This window comes from Ptychodera flava, chromosome 4 (assembly GCF_041260155.1).
Source record: "Ptychodera flava strain L36383 chromosome 4, AS_Pfla_20210202, whole genome shotgun sequence".
Taxonomy (NCBI): Eukaryota; Metazoa; Hemichordata; class Enteropneusta; family Ptychoderidae; genus Ptychodera; species Ptychodera flava.
This window is the reverse complement of record NC_091931.1, coordinates 28,204,152-28,222,798: the sequence shown is the minus strand read 5'-3', so window position 1 is coordinate 28,222,798 and position 18,647 is coordinate 28,204,152. Positions and strand designations below refer to the sequence as shown.

Below are 18,647 nucleotides of genomic sequence, written 5' to 3'. Positions count from 1 at the left end.
TGTAAACATCACGCGGCCGAAGAGGTTGTAATCACCACACTTATGGTCAGGAACTTGTAAACATCACGAGGCCGAAGGCCGAGTGATGTTTACAAGTTCCTGACCATAAGTGTGGTGATTACAACTGTAACAGCTCACCTACGAGGTGCGATTAACGACTTATACCACGAAAAACAGGCCAATCTTCTCTAAAATTTGAAAATTACTGTCAATAAATCGTCTACTTTTGATTTGAATATCCACAATGGAATGTAGTGACCCATTGTACGTCGAAAGGTTCACAGAGGTCATTATGCACCTGGCATGCGAGTTTGGGAGAATGACCTATCCCAGACAAGTAGGACAAGGGCTCTGGTCAACTGCAAATCTGCATTTGAATAAGGGCTACAGAGTGGTATAATGCACCTGTGTAGAAGGAAACTATTTTAGTCTGATTGGTTAAATAAAATGGCTTGCCTTACTCTATCTTGTTGGCTATTGGCTAGCGAGAAGGAATTCAATCTGTAGATGCATGTGATTGCCTCGTGGATGCATCAGGCTTTCAATACCATTTTCGTGTTTTCGACTGGTCAAGATGGACCTTGTCAACTTGTCTGATCTGATGACCCAAGAGACTCCCTAGAGTTCCATGGACGGCCATGTAAAAACAACCAAAGTGGATTTTACACAGGCAAACTGCCCTATAAGAGCAGCCGCTACTACGGAGCGCATAAAATCCACGATGTGTACTTCAACTTATAAAAAAGTACTTGGCGATGATAACACCGGACGGGATTGTACTATCGATGACCCTTGCCAAGGGATAATCAAGTTCTCCTGCCAGAAAATATGTCTTTACACAAAGCAAATGTGCAAGATGGCTTGGCCAGACTGCCGGCACACTGGATATTCTGGCAAGGTAATTTATTCTTTTACTAAAATATTTATACACAAAACGAATTCTGTAAAGTTATAAAATTAAATTCATTGACCAAAACAATTTGTTGTGTGTGCGGCAGTATCACAGAATTTCTTTCGACTATTCCACAAACGTTACAAAAAGGCTGTACTTATTTCCATGATATTTGTCACATATGTCTTGTGTTTGATAATTTCAGGTGAATGCGGCAACATCTCTGTACCATCAGGGATTCGATGAGCAGCTTATCAAAGAACAAACAGGTCACAGATCAGATGACGGTTTACGCGCCTCAAATGTATGTCTACTCCACAACAAAAGCATGTGTCGAATGTATTACTACCACCTCCATCTAGTGTTAAATCAGAGGAATCTGTAAGTAAACCAGTTTCTCAAGTTACGACAAAACAATGTAAAAAAACAGACAAGATTGGTCCAACCCAAGAAGACGCCGAATCTAAAGATTGACAGTCTTCATCAACAAATCATGTTGCTTACATTGAGCATGGTCCAAAGAAAGTTAAAATTGAATTATAAAATGTGATGCTATAACATATCAGTTGAACAAATTGTCTTCATTTTGTTATTGAATGTGTGTGAATGCTTTAGACATCTCGACTTGACCTATTGTTCTCTTGCAAATTAGTAATCAGTCATACTTTTTTTCATATTTAAATAAGTAATCACTACACTATTCATTGATATGATGATTTTCTTTCATTAAAGTGTGGTGATTACTTATTTACATATGAATAAAAGTATGACTGATTACTTATTTTGCATAAGAACAATAGGTGTCAGTCGTGTTTTCAGGGATAAATGGATGGCAAGAACAATAGGTCACATGACCTGGAGTGGTATAATTGTTTATATACCAGTATTCAAACATCTTCGCTATCACAGCTCCATAGAAACTTTACCTAATAAAGATATCCAAGAACTTGTTCGATAAAACTTAAAGAAATGATTTCCCAACTTTCCCTCACAAAAGAGTCAAATCAAATCGAGTAGGGTCGTCTAAGAATACAGTTAAGCTTTTATTGCACTGTCAGTCTGTCGAGAGGGACAGGCATAACGTGCGCGCCGAACTGTCATTTCATTCGGAAAGGTTTGTAAACCATGCATCTTTAGACTTTTGGGCACAGTGATGGTTTACAGAGGAATGGGGTGATCAAGTAAGAAATCCAAATTCTTCATAAAGTCCGCCCCTTTCACCTTTGAAAGGGGAGAATCGTACCCCTCCCTCTAGCCAGTTCATGGTCAGAGTTATACATTTTCCCAGTCGTTTGTCCCATGCAGTCAGTGGATTTTTGGCAATTCATCTCGCATGAAGAAAATTTAATTTTCGCAGTGTCGAACGTTAGGATGACAAACAATTTTCTTTTCAAATATGACCACCGGTGGCAAATGTAGGGTATTCGAAGCTTTTGTTCTACTTAAATCAGATTAGTTTAATGATGGAGATCGCTATAACAAGAATGTTGAAAGGAACATTTGGTCAGTAATAAGCTCTGCAGACAGAATTACTGAGACCAGCAATATATTGCGCGTTGGCCCCGCGTTTATCAACACTCCACGATGTCGCACCAATACGAGAAAAAAAACCTGATTTTTCCGTTGGTGAAGATGTTGCAAGTGCAAGGGAAAGTTACGTTGACTAGGCTTCGTCATTTAGAATATTAGAGAGAAAAAAACGAATACTGAACTAAATGAGTAACATTATAAATTTATATACTTTTTTTTATAATTACACCAAACTCTTAAATAAGGCGCTATACATAATCTGAAAATATACAATTGTGAAATATGAATTTCAAATTGTCAAGTATGCTGACAGAGCTAAAAACAGAATTACATTGAAATAAAGGATGTAATATGGATGTAGCTTGTCTCCGGAGGACGGATTGATGGATGGCGTGTCGCCGATACTTTTCGAGCTCACGCAAGTGAAAGACTTTTCGCTGTAGTACTCGTCTTCCACGGTGCAAATGCAGCTGTACGTCGACTCGTCGAACAGCGAGCCCTCCGGACACCCGGCATACATGAAGGCCACGTGATGATCTGTCGGGAAAAAATAGCGGCGACATTTCAAATTATTCTATAACCTTAATATAAACAAGCGATGCGTCGACTGAGAATTTTTCACCAGGAAATCCTTCTCCACTATAGTACCGCATCTTGCAAAGTTGATTTGCATACTTGAAACTCATTTTTGACGATCCCGAATCAGCCATTTTGTCTCAGCTTCAGTTAAGCTACCTATGTAGGGGCGCCACCGTAACTAAAATGTAGATTATACAGCGTGTTCAAACCATCGATTATTTGTGCCACGAGATCTAATGCAAACGTTCATACCAGTTAACAGATCGCGCCTGTGTTCGAACTGACAAGTTTCCATGTTAACCGAAAATCCTAACCCAGTGCACAGTAAGTGAGGCTACCCACAATTCTCCATGATCTGTACACACGGAGATCACTCACTGAAGCAATTTCTTATCTGTACACAGAACAGCTCGGTCCATATTTCAAAATTCTGGCAACATAGTTCTGATCATCATAATTTTCTGATTTCTCACTGTGAATAATGAGAAGATCAACCCCTTTTCCACGGAGGAGATAGCAATTTTGTAATTTTGTCGACATAGATTTTTGACAGCCATACACAATATTTTCAATGAAACTAAGGGAATAAGTTGCATCTGTGTTGGCAAAGAAAGGGTATCGATTTTTTTTAATGTTCGTAACAAAGGAAATTTGTATGTCTGACAGGTGGTATGATGAGACCATCTTGGTTACTGATAACTATCTTGACAAGTGTGCAATTTTTAGCACCGCCAAACATCGACTTCTCATTCAATTTACTTTTGAATTTTAAACATAATAATTTTGGAACAGTCTTAACAAATAATCCTGAACTTAATTGTAAGTTAAAAATTGTTAAGAAACTGATTAAATTGAAAAAGCCTTTAGCAAAATATGTCTGAGTGAACAAATCAAGGGGATTGTGGGTAGCCTCACTTACTGTGCAGGGAGGGCAAGTTATCCAAAGAAGTTTCCTTCAAAATATCGCTTTTTATTGTTTAAAGATGGCTTCGAACAATTAGTAAACATTGACAGGACAGGCTTAACTATTACTACATCAGCGTAGTGCCGACACTGTTTTTTTTAAAATTCGTCGCCGCGTGTAGGAGATTTTTGTGCAATTTGCAAAAGAATGAAAAACCAAAACTAGGGCCATCTTCAAGTTGACAAGGTTTCCGAAGTAAAGTAATAATCGTTGAATAAAACTCCCACAAGGAATATTGGAACCATTCTTTTTCATAATAAACCTATAAATCAGAGGTTGCTGTGCAAAGTTTCGGAATGTAGAGAAACTATATACCCTTTGAGCGCCAAAGTCAATTTTTGTCACTTTGATAAAATATACCACAGTCAATTTTTTTCTGATTTTTGCCAAAATTTTGATAAAAAACTGTAGCTGATGAAATCCATTTGGTCCAAAATTAGGAAAAAACTTGCATAAAAGCTCACAAAATTTGGTAAAATATTGCATTAAAATTTTGGTGGGAAAAATTACAGCAATCAGAGGCTTAACCGACTGATATTTCAAGGTCAAAATAGCCGTAATACTGGCGTTAAACCTGTTGGAGGGGATTAGATTTTCAAATTGCAAGCAAACAAGGCTCAGCTGCAAATATTTACGAAAGAGGCTTCAAAACTGAGTCAACAAAACTACCACAATATTGTAAAAAAATATCTCAGTCCAAAACCGTCCGCGCCCAGACACTACAGGACAACTTAGGCCTAGTTATGTGAACAACTTAGCGAAATAACTCGTATCCACGGGTTTTGCTTCGTATGCCATGATGGAAATGCCGAAATGTCATATACAGAGCTCACCTGTCGGGTCTCTTGCTCTGGTCATGATATCTCTCCTCTGTCGGCTACCTCTTTCCGCATCTCGTCGCACAATGGCGCTGTCCGGTGCAGATCTGGTGTACACTGTCCTGTGGACCATAAGCACACGATTGTCCCGCCCGTCTCTGCCATACCTCTCGGCGAAACTTCGTTTTCTCCTCGCTGGTGTCAGCACGCCCTCTGTCTTCTCATTCAGACGGAAGACCGTGGTGATGGTGTACTCGAGTCTCTCCTGGGACAGCGCGGAGTTGGTGAAGTCGATGTCGTAGATGTTTGTACCCTGGTCGTAACCGTGGTAGTCCAGGTACTGCTGTGTCGTATTATCTCCGTCTGGCTGCCAAGCGTCAAGGGATAAGTCCGAGAAACTGTACGACTGATCGTCTCCGTTATCGTCCACGGCCGTAAACCGGAAATCATCGTGTTTGTAAGCGATGTATCGATTCCCGACGTCAACATCCAAGCAACCCTATCGGATGAAGGGGAAATTGACGATTTTTGTAACTATACTATGTATCAATGAAATTGGCATTAAATCGATACAAAATATGATAAATGCAAGACCTACAGAGAGTGTTAAAATTGTCCTAATTTCAAAAAATATCGCAAATTGTCCCGAGATTCAGATTTCAGCTTACATCCACATCTCGAGGTTTAAAGAACTGGTTATTTGGAAAGCCAATTCGCATTTCATATTTAAAGCACATTGTTATGCTTTTTTCAGGAAAACGTTTTTGTTGCTAGTTTCATCAATGGCCTGTATGACTTCTCCAAATTGAGAAAATCTTAGAAACACACAATGCGTCAAATCAATCCATCTATATTTACACCGACATTTAAGATTTAAAATGACTAGTTTAAAATGAACCCCCACAAGAGGTATATCAGAAAAGAAATGTAAAAGTTTGAGAGTCCGAATATCTGTCCCCGAGGCGCGATCTATCTTAAATGGAAACTGTTTAAGCTCCTTATGGAAACTACTGAGAATTTGAAGACTTCGAGAAGCTATCACCATAAGGGATTTGCATGGAGGTACGAAATGGCATTTACTTGATCCCCAGCCCCTGTTTAGGAGGATGCATTATGCAACTACCTGCAGGTCACATGGTGCGACCGGTATGGCGGTGACCAGCTTACAATAAGGAACCAAATATCATGGAGTTACACAGTAAAAATCCTTAGGCTTTTCTTACCCCTAGATTCGCCGTCTGGTCTTCCTTGCACACCATGAATAGCGTCAGTTCCAAATTGAAAAGGTCTCTGAGAAATTCTGGCAGCATCCTTCAAAGGAAAAGAACATAGGTGGGACTGTATACATCCAAAAATTCAAAAAAAAAACTATGTTGTAAAGTTTAGGTTGATGAATAATTACCGTTAGTTCCAAGTAATTAAATTATGTTTTGCGTCCGCTCAAGACTGAGAAAGGTAAGCGGTTCAAAATCACACACAGAAAATTTTACACAGGCAAATTTTCGATTGTGTCTACGTATTAAATATGACTGCCCATTCACAAATCACTTTCCAAATCGCCTCTTTTCATTTCGGGCGTCGAAAGCGTATCGAAACTACACAGATATCACTTATGGCGCTTCACAGTGGGCGAGTTTCACCATGATGCAAGTGCTGTATTTAGTGTTGCTTCACTGTCAAAAAACCTTCATAGAGGGCGTCGTCTATCGTCTATCGAGAGTGCGAGGAAAGTACTCACTGTATCTTCATATTGACGGGTTCCAGATGGTTTACGCCTCTGTTGCCCGCCCTCACACCGCCTCTCAAATCATTACCATTGGTCCCAGTGATACTGAGCAGATACAGGCTTGGATAATCCCTTTCAGCGTCTCTCACTATAACCACAGTCTAAATTAATGTTATCAAAGAGAATTACACAAGTCTTTTGTTAGATTTTCAAATAAAGCTGAATACTCGTTATTATAGGTTCTTTATTGGGAATAGGTTGAAATCGGGTTTTGGTCAACTTATTTTTTTCTGCAATCTTCGAAGAACGGGTGTAATATTTTGGAAATCGTTTTGGCCTCTGCTACGAGGCAGATTTTCTTATTGTTGTCCCAAAAGTACATTAAAATACAAAATCTTGGCCTACATCCTGGCAAACATAAATCTTGGTCTACAATATGCGATGTTACTCTTGGCAAGTGAATTCTGGTCCGGACAACATTGAGATCGGGCCGACAATATCACGGGGACTGAACATTACACCTACACAGGCCTATCTCAACAAGTTGGACACACTGGGTCATTTGGCATGATTTTGGGAGTAGAACTTACTAGAAATCTGTTTTTTGAACCGAGAAAAATTACTAGAGAATTTAACACAACTATGGAGCTTTTATATTGCGTGTGATTTGCAACAACTACAGCATTTCAGTCGAAGTCTTACATGCACCGAGGATGGAACCGAATGGGTCGACAAAATGTGTGATTGAGGTGAAAACTCCTAAAAGACATGACATCCTTGCAAAAGCGAGTACATATACACAATTATGATTTTTTTTTACAAACCTGAAGGGTGATATCCATTGAGATGGTGAAAGTTGACGCGATAGTCTCTGCACAACCGGTTGGGGGCTCTGTTGTGGTGTCTGAACATTGGTACTGCTTGTATTGAAATGTAAAAACCCCTTAGAAACAAGAACGATAAAAAAATATGTCAGCAACAATTACACAGAGTTGTACATGAGCAAATAGGGAATAACAATAATTTTGCGGCCCGAACTATAATCTAGCGCAAAAAAGTAGTTCTCACTATATTTGCAAACGTGGGCTTCTGTTATAAGGCGCCCACAAAGCCGCTCGCTTCGAGAGAGACAACCTGAGAACTTTGCGTCAATTTTGTCGTGAAACATCGCGTCAAATCGACACAATGATGTGATGTAATGGGAAGTCAGACTTTGAATCTTTCTGCATGTTTACCTGTTGCATCGATCGGCATGTCATCTTCCACAACGCTATCATCAACGTTCAGAATCAGTTCAAAGTTCCAGGTTTGAATGCACTGACTAGAAAGACAAAAATATTTAGGGGAGTGAGTTGCCCGAAATATCAAAAGTCGGAAATTTGCGCTTGAGCTTTGAATAGTCTTATGGATATCACAGAAGTTTGCGTCGAAAATTCGAAGTGTGCACAGATTGTACATATAAGTCCATGCCATTGAATGACGATCGAGTTAACGCTTTCTCGGGGATCCGTGTGCAACATTTTACAAGTGGTATAGCCACGAGAACTGATGACGTCAAATCGCCGAACACAAATCACAGACGCCTTGTAATTATGGCACGCTGTATTGTGTACGGAGATTTGACATCAGTTTGTGGTTATACCACTTGTAAAATGATGTTGGATCGGTGCCCTTGCCAACTTCCAATTCGGTATGAAAACTTGTCCACTGTCAACGCCATGCACTAATGAAGAGCAACATGGTCGACCTATCTGCAGCCTCCCGAAAACTCCATCCCTGACGTAAATAGTACTTTCAAGTTCAAAATCACGATGCCCGTAAAGGAGATTACTATCACCGTCCAACCCATTATGACATGAGGCTTCAGATGTGGCATGGCGGTAGAAAGAAACAGACACTTGTCCTCACTAAAGGGTTCATTCGCTTTCAGGTTTGAGGACTGGCTACTTACTCTGATGTTACGAAAATACAGGGTTCAAGCTCAATTGGCAGAGTGAAGTTCAGGTGTCTGGCCAGAGAATTCTGGTTGTTCTCGGGTTGGTAGTTCTCGGTGCCGTTGAGGTAGTACAGCAAGGCGCCGTCGGCCTGCGAGGACGGTATATAGGTTTTGAACTGGATTTCAATCCTGGCCAAGCTGGTGACGGGGTTTCCGGAATCGTCGAAGTACGGTCTCACGATGACGAAGTCGATGATCGGCTTTATAAGCGGTGAGCTGCTGAGGACGAAATTAGCGATGGCAATTCGAGACAGGCGGTAGATGAGGCTGATGCTTGACGAGACGAATCCGAAGCCCTGGGTTCCGTCAGTCGGGTCTATTGGGCGCACGTTAGTCACGTACACGGTGGTCTGGTATTCGATGGTGTCTGTGGTGTTCTGGTAGGTCCAGATGTTGTCGCCGTTGCTGTTTGTGCAGTTGAAGAAAAAACCAAGGTTTCCTGCAAAAGAAGCGATGCGTACGTTAAGATAGTATGCGCCTCGAAAGTGACAGACTTGCTCAAACTTTCATTAATGAAAATCTTTCAACCATTCTCTTTCCAAATCAAGAATAAAATGTCGGGGGTGACCGGGCAAATTTTGGTACAACTACAGAAACAAATAACCCAGGATTTACCGATATTTAAATTTCAAGATGGCCGCCATCCATGTGTTAACTCTATGAAGAAAAATAAAATTTTCAAATTTCGAAAAACTAAGCCGGTGAAAAGTTTTCTTACACCGAGAGATTTAAAATGAACCCCAACAAGTGGTAGATCAGAAAAGAATTGTAAATGTCTGATGGTCCGAATATCTGTCCCCGAGGCGCGTTCTACTTTTTAAAGCTCTATCAGCCAACTTTTGACGTTTTTTTACAGTAATTTTCTGTTTGTAAAACAGTTTCACAATCTCCATGTGAGTTGACGCCGCCCGAAGGAGAAAACGCCCTTATCATATACCTACATTCACGTGCCTGTGTAAAGCTATGGGAGAAAGCGCCCTCAGATCCGTGCATTTTTTTTACGTATCACGCCCCGGCCCGGTGCCCAAATATGGGCAACCGCGCGCATTTCTGAACTATCTCGATTCTGGTTACTACGCGCGTTGCTATCCGCAAACGTCCATTCGTACACAAAGCCAGCGCGAGATTTGGAAAACGTCTGCTCGCTCAGATCGTAGTTGCGCGTGGTGACAGTGGAGCCGCGCCGGTGACATCGGCTTTTATTTCTAAATTCTAGTGAAATCCTGTGTATACTAAGTGCGTGCCTGTTCAGGATAAATTACAAGAAACTGACATCACGCTTTTGTCCATATTACACCTCGTTTTCAACCTTGATCCCTGTTGGTCACGTACAGTACGGATGTTGCTTTGCGCGTTCTAGAATTCTACAGGTAAACAAATGACGTCATTATGTATGTCAATCCGCGACGGGAAGCGGCCATCGTATTTATGAAAAACTGACACAAATGGTGGTGAATTTTTGATATCGCACGCATTTTTATCTCCTCAACAACGTTGAATATTATGTCAACTACATATTTATCATTCCATAAGGTATATGATAAAACCTTTACGGCCCTGAGACGGCTTTTGCGGCCCTTGGTCGTACGGCGTACGGGCCCTCGCACGCTCGGGCCCTTCCGCCGTACGACCTCGGCCGCAAAAGCCGTATCAGGGCCGTAAAGATTATTAAATATAAACGTTAATGGTCAGCGCGTAGTCTGTTATTTCAATTATCATATACCTACATTCACGTGCCTGTGTAAAGCTATGGGAGAAAGCGCCCTCAGATCCGTGCATTTTTTTTACGTATCACGCCCCGGCCCGGTGCCCAAATATGGGCAACCGCGCGCATTTCTGAACTATCTCGATTCTGGTTACTACGCGCGTTGCTATCCGCAAACGTCCATTCGTACACAAAGCCAGCGCGAGATTTGGAAAACGTCTGCTCGCTCAGATCGTAGTTGCGCGTGGTGACAGTGGAGCCGCGCCGGTGGCATCGGCTTTTATTTCTAAATTCTAGTGAAATCCTGTGTATACTAAGTGCGTGCCTGTTCAGGATAAATTACAAGAAACTGACATCACGCTTTTGTCCATATTACACCTCGTTTTCAACCTTGATCCTGTTGTCACGTACAGTACGGATGTTGCTTTGCGCGTTCTAGAATTCTACAGGTAAACAAATGACGTCATTATGTATGTCAATCCGCGACGGGAAGCGGCCATCGTATTTATGAAAAACTGACACAAATGGTGGTGAATTTTTGATATCGCACGCATTTTTATCTCCTCAACAACGTTGAATATTATGTCAACTACATATTTATCATTCCATAAGGTATATGATAAAACCTTTACGGCCCTGAGACGGCTTTTGCGGCCCTTGGTCGTACGGCGTACGGGCCCTCGCACGCTCGGGCCCTTCCGCCGTACGACCTCGGGCCGCAAAAGCCGTATCAGGGCCGTAAAGATTATTATATTATCAACGAACCCCGAAAAGCCGTCAAAATTTACGAAAATTTCCCCGCGCGAACGACAACGGAGCCCCAAAACCTGTCAGTGAGTAGGCCTAGTGCGCGCGCTGCAAAAAATTTGTAAAATCAGATTTTTCTGAAAAAAGCGTCTAAACTTGGCCAACAAATGCTCCATTTATTTTGTGATTGATTATGATCTTTGTACAAATAACAATTTCGTTTTAGCCGTAAAGTTACTGTGTTTACGATATTATTCATATTCACGGGCATGAAAACAAGCCATTACTGTGTATTTGTGGGCAGTCACGTGGTTCAACTCGACCAATTAAAACGCAATATAATGAGTGTTCAATACCTCTGTATTTCATATGGTAATCACGTTTGGTGACATTTTGACCATACTGATCTGGCTCTGAGTATGTGGGGCCTCTGACGTAACTTGAAAAGAGTCTCTTGAAATTTCCTTCTTTGGCGTCGACTATGGACACGTTCCTGGTGACGAAGTTTCCATCGTCCGTGAAGTAAAACCCGGCTCCGTTGGCGCTGAAGGTACCGACGGGCATGACGTTGGAGCACTGGCCGGTGTTGTCCGCTATGATGTCACCGTTGTCTGGGTCGACCGGCAGGGCATCCTCATTGTACTTGTACGGCTGAAAGTCTACGACCCAGAACTCCGCTTCTCCGATTGTGTCCTGAAAATAAAACGTTGAAGAACGAGATGTTCAAGGGTAGTACACGCATCGACATTGAAAGACTTAAAAGCTTTGCTCAAACTTTTTTTCTGGGGAACTTTATATCACGTCCTTTCGAAATTAAGAATAAACTTTACTGGTCACTGTGCACATTTTGGTACCAGCGAAATTTCCCAACATTTACCGCTCGACGCTTCAAATTCAAAAGACGGTCATCCCTGTGTTGTATCTACGATGAAAATTAAATTATGATATTCACAAAAACTTGTCTAATCCACGAGCTTCAAAACAGAACAAAACGTGGTAGGCCAAAAAGTTCTAAAGTTTGGGTGTCCGAAAAGCTGTCCCCGAGAAGAATCCATCCTTTACGTTTTAATGTCGACATGCTTCAAAAAGCTCGATACTTTTGTATCATGTACTGTACGAGTTTGAACCAAGTCGCAAAGTCTGCAACCAAGCCAGTTCGTGTGGAGACAAAATGCAACATCCGAAAGACGAACATTCTAAGTATAAGCCAATGAACAAATAAGACTGTAGCTTTTTGAAATATGAAGTCTTCTCACTCCAAACGAGGGGGAAAATTGTCATGAAAATCGACGATGGACCAAGGCAGCTTTAGCTCTGGAAAATGATGCAGTAGACTGGGTAGCGAATTACTAAGCGCAGTTATTTTCTCAGCTGTGTAACAAAGTGCCAATAACCAGCAGGACAATAATTAAATTCAAAGATGAACATTGCTTAGTATTCATCCAAAAGTCCCCAGAACACTGAAAACATAACTTACGCGACTCAATACCTTTTGAACACTTGTATCGTCGATAAATTTGAAGTAGGCAAACTTAGAAGAGTAAATTTTATGGCGGGAAACTGACCCGCGCGCACAAACTTTGGAATGTTAGCCGTTCTTTGTACAGACAATACGGGTCGTTGACCCCATGGGAACTTGGCTGAAGTCACTCTGACATAATTTCCTGGCCACAAGTGTTTCATTTGGGAGCTAACTGTAACAGAAAAAATATTGCAACAGTTATCTTTTGAAAAAATAATAAAGTAATATATTACTTCTGCAACGACTTCGAATACAAGGTTCTCCTCTTCAATCTGGAATTCGTCCACATAGGCTTGACCCATCTTTCTGAAGAGGTCATCAAGCACCTTGTCATCGATAACCCGACCGAGCTGTTGACCAAATATCAACGACGAGCGCCATAGGAGAATCCATAGACAAAACGCAAACGACGCCGACAGAGGCATTCTGTACGAGAGACCAAAAGTGCTCCTTGACGCGTGGGAAAACTGCAGCGAAAATAAAAGATACAAGGGCGACAGGGACCCCAACAAACACGAGACAATCCTTCCACCCTACCAATCAAAGCAATCTCTCTGTCAAACCTGTTCCAGAGAGTTCTCAATTTATATGAGCTCACTCGACAGGTGTAAATTCTGTTACATGCTAATACAGCGTGTAAATGCAGTCCCTAAGAAGATCATTACACTGATGGTGCGTAGACATAAATATAACGGTTAATGTTTTCTAGATAGGAATATCGAAATTTCTGGCAGGTAGCGTGCATTTCTGGTTGGTTTGAATGCTATCGTAGTTTTCCAAAAAATGACACATTCATAGTAAGTCCCAGTCGGAATTAAAGGAAAACGTGTTCTTACCAATATGGTTTTGAAATATTTCTGCCTTCATAATTAGCATGGACAGAGGGCACATCCCGCCGATCAAAAAGGCGGGTAATGTCTCACTGAAAATGTCAGGAATACGTCGTTTTGGTCAGTGTAACTCCGAAAGTGTTTGCGTCGAAAGGTGAACTTGCTTAAACCTTTGTCATACGAGTCACACATGGAAAAGTCGGGAAAATTAATGAGATTCCCATAAGGCAATGCGCGCCTCGAAACAGAAAGTTTAAAACTTTTGCCAAAACACTCTCTAAGGACACCTTAAGAGTCTTTTCAAATCCTCTTTGGAGATCAACAATTTGAAATGTGCAGTTTTAGTTAAACAAATTACCTGAAACTTTTCAGACAATTTGTAATACAGATGGTTATGGTTTGCATGCGTATGAAAAAAAAATGTTGCCTCTGTCTTGTTTAAATTAAACTTGATTCATGAAATGAAATCTTTATAACAGATAACGCCCTCCATCAGCAAGAAAAGTCATGTCAATACATCAGTAGATGACAAAACAAACCAACAAACTTATACAAGTTGAATGAACTTGTAAGAATGATGAAAATTAACGTATGTATAATGTACATGTTTTGATAACTGAAAGTAAGAGTATAGAAATTAGAAGAATATAGAAAATGTACTATCAATGAACTATAAGAGGGAACTCAGTACCTTCTTGACCTTCAATCCCCTGTAGACTTGAACTTGAAAATTAAGCATCAAAGTCATTAATAATGTACTGAGACTTATTCATTCGTGCAGACAAAGTGCATTTCAGTTGCATTATGAAATGATTGCATGCCATGGGGCGGCCAGTGAGTTCTGAAGCTGTTATCCAATTGGTTGACAGAATCTTACCGTTATAATTGAATTATACAAATAAACTCCCTAAGTTGCTGTGAATAGTGACAATCGACCAATCAGATATAACCTTGAAAACACGCTTCAAGTCGGCCGTGTAGTGACACCTTGATCAGGCTGTTCTCAAACCAGCTGTCTTACCTCCTGAGATGATCCCCACACAACAAATGCCTGACAATGTGATGTGAATGATTTTTACTTCAACAAAGACGGGTCAAAATCTTTCGGAATATCTCCTCATTGAAATCATTGTCACTACAATGCTGTTAAATATTCTTTTGGGTCGAACGAAATAAAGAAGTTTCCGACTGAGAACAAGTTTGTGACGCAACATTTGCCAGTTTGACGTGTGACGTCATTCCAATTCGTCAGCCAATTTGTAGTACAGCGATTTTGATTTTTGACCTCGTCCTTCTTTAGTCCATAGTTTTTTATTTATAAGTCGATGATGATGTAATTTCCTTTGTTTTGTTTTGTGAATAAGACTGTATCCGATAGGCAAGACTGGAATAGAATTTCCGAGTATATGTAAATCTATTCCTCATGTACCTGTCTGTTTGTGTCTCCTATAATGTTGGCTTATATTTCCCGCAGTTTAAGTTACTCAATAAAAGATGTCGTCCATACTTGTTATTTGACTTTTTGACTTCTTTCAGAGAAAAGGATATTCCTTTTCTGCCTATGTTATTATCGTTGAGTAACATAACCTAGTCCAGGATATTTTGTTTTGATATCGATAAATTCGGTCTCGGAAATTTCAGTTTGGATTATCTGGCTGTAGTTTACTTTGAAAATGAGATGGAAATATTGATGGACACTTGATATGAAATTTATTTTCAAATTTTGATAGAATACTTTATTGGTATGATCCGCCAACGGTGTCATTTTCAAAGAGACGTTTCTTATACTTTGCAGGTCGTAGCTGCATAGTTTTTCGCCTTCGTCCCTGTACGATTGTGTTGGCATGGCGCCCTCTTCTGTTCACTGTTGTAGTTTCGTACGTACACTGGTGGCGCACTTCCGAGGCGATCAGTATATGCCTGCTGTGGGAAGGTTGTTCACCGTATAGGCAACTATGAATTTCTATCATTTCTCGTCAGCCATTCTGTTCTTGTTTTTGATCGCATACATCATATATTTTGCCCTTTCAACACTTAGTGTCTTCTGAGCAAAGCCCTCGACGCGGCCGTCCCGCAGGTCACGGACTTTCCCCAATGATCCTGCAGCTCAGATGCCCGGGCGCAGATGTTGGTGGAAGCGTTGATGACAGTTGGCTCTCGCCGCCTCTCAGCTGCCTCTCCGCGACGTGGACATGACTTCCAGTCTGTAAGTCTTAACCATTCATCGGCGGGCATCTAAGATGTCTTCCGTAATTCTATAGTTGTCTTGAAGGCACTGCTATCTCCACGATCATCTGATTATGCGTGACATCGATCTCGTTTGCACCAGTACCTCCATAATGTGACAGTAGTTTGACCCCATTATTACCGTGAACACACTTTCGAACTTCCGGTATGAAAAGATATATCGTCAAATAGCTGCAATAATTGTAGCCTTGGTTGGCCGTGGGGCTTGGGCTTCTGTCGTGCGGCTTGGTTGGGGCAAGGCACGAGCCGCATGACAGAAGCCCAAGCCCCACGGCCAACCAAGACTACAATTATTGCAGCTAATCGTTAAAATGTCAGATGTATCATACCCTTTGCTTTGGTGTAATGTTTGAAAATATGTCTCACTCACAACAGATTGTGGTCAGGTACAGGGCGGGTAGCTAGATTCTGGTCCACAGGGGCAGTACTTTACATGAATTCTACATTTGATGAATACTAGAAAAGACATACCGCCATGATTCATAGATTGGAGCCCACACCAGACCCAAGTCAGTTGGACCCCATGATTTGACGCAGTATATTTTGGGGGTTGACATTTTAGTATTCATCAAATATAGAATTCATGTACATAAAGTCATGTACGTTCTCTATACTTCAGATATTCCCAACAAAATTATGTTTTATGTTTTATCGGCACATAATTGAATCCATGTTGCCAGTACAGCACTGATATCACAGACACCAGCAGTAATGAAATTTTACCACTGGGCCCACAGGCGCTTTGATCGCAAAGCCACAATTAAGAGGTATCATAGGGACTTTGTTAAGCGACGATCAATGTGCCTGGGTGGTGTGATGCCAAATACGACAATATAGATTCCATTGTTAAGTTTCTCTTGTAGTGAGGTTAGTTAAATTGGGACATCACTAATCGTTACATTGATCATGTTGTACCCGTAGATTTGATATCCTTGGCATTGTTATTTGATGAAAGTATAAAAAAGTTGTGACTTTCTTCAAAGTGACCCCACATATTTGTGAAGATAACTTTTAGCTTTCGAGTCTCATTCCTCATAGTAAAATAGTATACCAACAGCATTATATTTCCAAGCATATTTGTATTTTCTGATGTAATCGTCATTGAATTCATACTCTAGATTTGCTTCATTTAATGCTGTCCTGTTTGTGTTCTTTCAGGGAAATTTCCACAAGCAAAACAAAATAGAATATTTTCTTTTTTTTTCAGAGGAACATAGATGTTGCTTCTGACATCACCTCTTGAGAGTACTGCAATTTCTCAGCGCTGGCGTTGAGATTTTAGCATTGACTGGAGCCCACATGAAACAAGGAAAGTGACCGTCTCATTCCTTACCGTCTGGAAAAAATGGGGAGGAAGAGGTGATACCCCGCCCCTTCCCGTGTAACAGAGAAGATGAAGAAGAGAGAAGATTTTTAAGACATTTCAGTGCATTCCTTTAATTAGCACATCTGTTAAGTGTGTGTTGCAGAACATGTAGATTACGGAGAGGATAAATTGTGTGATATGTACCTGCCATATGACTGGACTGAGTGTTCAAAATGCTAGCCTTCTGAAAGAAACAGTCAATGTGTGAATTTGCTGATCTGTAACCTGTTCACCCCACGATGTCCTTTCAATAGGTCCACAATCACCATTGGTAACAATAGGTTAGGGCATATCTCTGGACTTCTAGATTCAACGTACAGCACAGTAAAGGACTATGGAAATCCTATCACATTCTACAGTTGGAGCCAGGATATATTAGTTTTTTATTATGAATCAGAAATGCAGAGTGACGTGTGTACATTTGCTGACATTACATGCGCTGCATTAATAAAAAATATGATGTGCTAAAGTTAATGGCAGCTGAAGTGCAAATGATTACAAATTGGCAGTTTTTATTCATGTCGAAATGAATTCCAAAGTTTTAAAATTTTGAGCCCTGTAATTTTTCCCACCAAAATGTTAGTGCAACATTTTAACAATTTTTATGAATTTTTCTGTAATTTTTTTTATTGTTTTGGACCAAACGGACATCACATTTCATTTGCTTCATGTTTTCATCAAAATTTTGGCAAAAAATCTGAAAAAATTTGACTGGGGTACATTTTATAAATATGTCAGAAGTTGACTTTGGTGCTCAAAGGGTTAAAGGAAATACATATGTAACTTTAGTCTGGCAGAGACCCTGCAATTCGCGTTCTTCCCTGTTGGAACACACGCACGCCCTTCAGATACACGACGCAAATCCCAGGGTCTGGACGTTCTTGCAAGCGACCGGTCGGATTTCTGCCTGATCTTGGTACTTTATAGAACACCACACATCCATTAATCAAAAAAATGACAAGTACAATAGCCAAATAAAATTAAAAATGAAAAATAAAAACATGCCGCGTAATATGTCTACCAGCTACTAGTATATTCTCTCTACCCAGTGAGATAGGTGTTTCTTTTGACGTCACTACCCTCATGAATATTCATATACTTGCAAGAACTGACAGTCGCTGTGTCTGGCAGTGCGTGCTCACAGCTAGCACAGCGTAGCCTTCGTGGGCGCGCACAAAACAAGGCACAGCGACTGTGGAGAGTCTAATGTAACTTATGATGCAAATGTGAAATATACTTGATGACTGTGATTGTAGCTTTTCATGGGCATATCCATAAAGGTATCCCTGTGTAAGAGTTGTGTGTAATTCATGAAGATGTGAAATCATTTTCTCCATCTAGAATCATGTGTTCCAATTCATGGCCTTACATGTCACATAAAAATCACGAAATATCAGTGGCATTCAACAAATGTTTGCTTTGGTGTGCAGTGGGAATAGGACTCCCCCACCCTCATTAGCTTTTAGTACATGTGATCATAGTAGTTTTCTGCTGCATGGAAAATTGTTTGCCTTAGACCACAGGACTTAATTGTGTTGACTTTGCACACCTGTATCACTGAAAGTGGACAAAGAGAAAACTCTGTCCAATGAAGTAAATATTCAGATTTTGTATACAAATGGAGAGAAGTGACAATTGGAATTCAGGGGTAATAGTGATGAGTTTTTTCATTCAGAACTATTTGAAGGGCTATGTTCATGATACGCCCTCAGAGCCAAGCTGCTC

At 40.7% G+C, this 18,647-nt stretch overlaps 2 protein-coding genes across 2 annotated transcripts in view; one reads left to right on the top strand and one right to left on the bottom strand.

Annotated features, from left to right (window-relative positions):
* LOC139130482 (solute carrier family 13 member 1-like) overlaps nucleotides 1–18,647 on the top strand; it is a 308,042-nt gene that overhangs the window by 119,289 nt on the left and 170,106 nt on the right. The window lies entirely within an intron of this gene.
* LOC139131372 (uncharacterized) lies at nucleotides 2,697–13,044 on the bottom strand. Its single transcript, XM_070697387.1, has 9 exons — nucleotides 12,713–13,044; nucleotides 11,314–11,650; nucleotides 8,461–8,944; nucleotides 7,745–7,830; nucleotides 7,334–7,452; nucleotides 6,522–6,670; nucleotides 6,007–6,094; nucleotides 4,799–5,282; nucleotides 2,697–2,959 (listed from the first exon to the last, which is right to left on the bottom strand). The coding sequence occupies exons 1-9, from the start codon at nucleotides 12,902–12,904 to the stop codon at nucleotides 2,712–2,714; spliced, it is 2,187 nt and encodes a 728-aa protein (XP_070553488.1). The 5' UTR covers nucleotides 12,905–13,044; the 3' UTR covers nucleotides 2,697–2,711.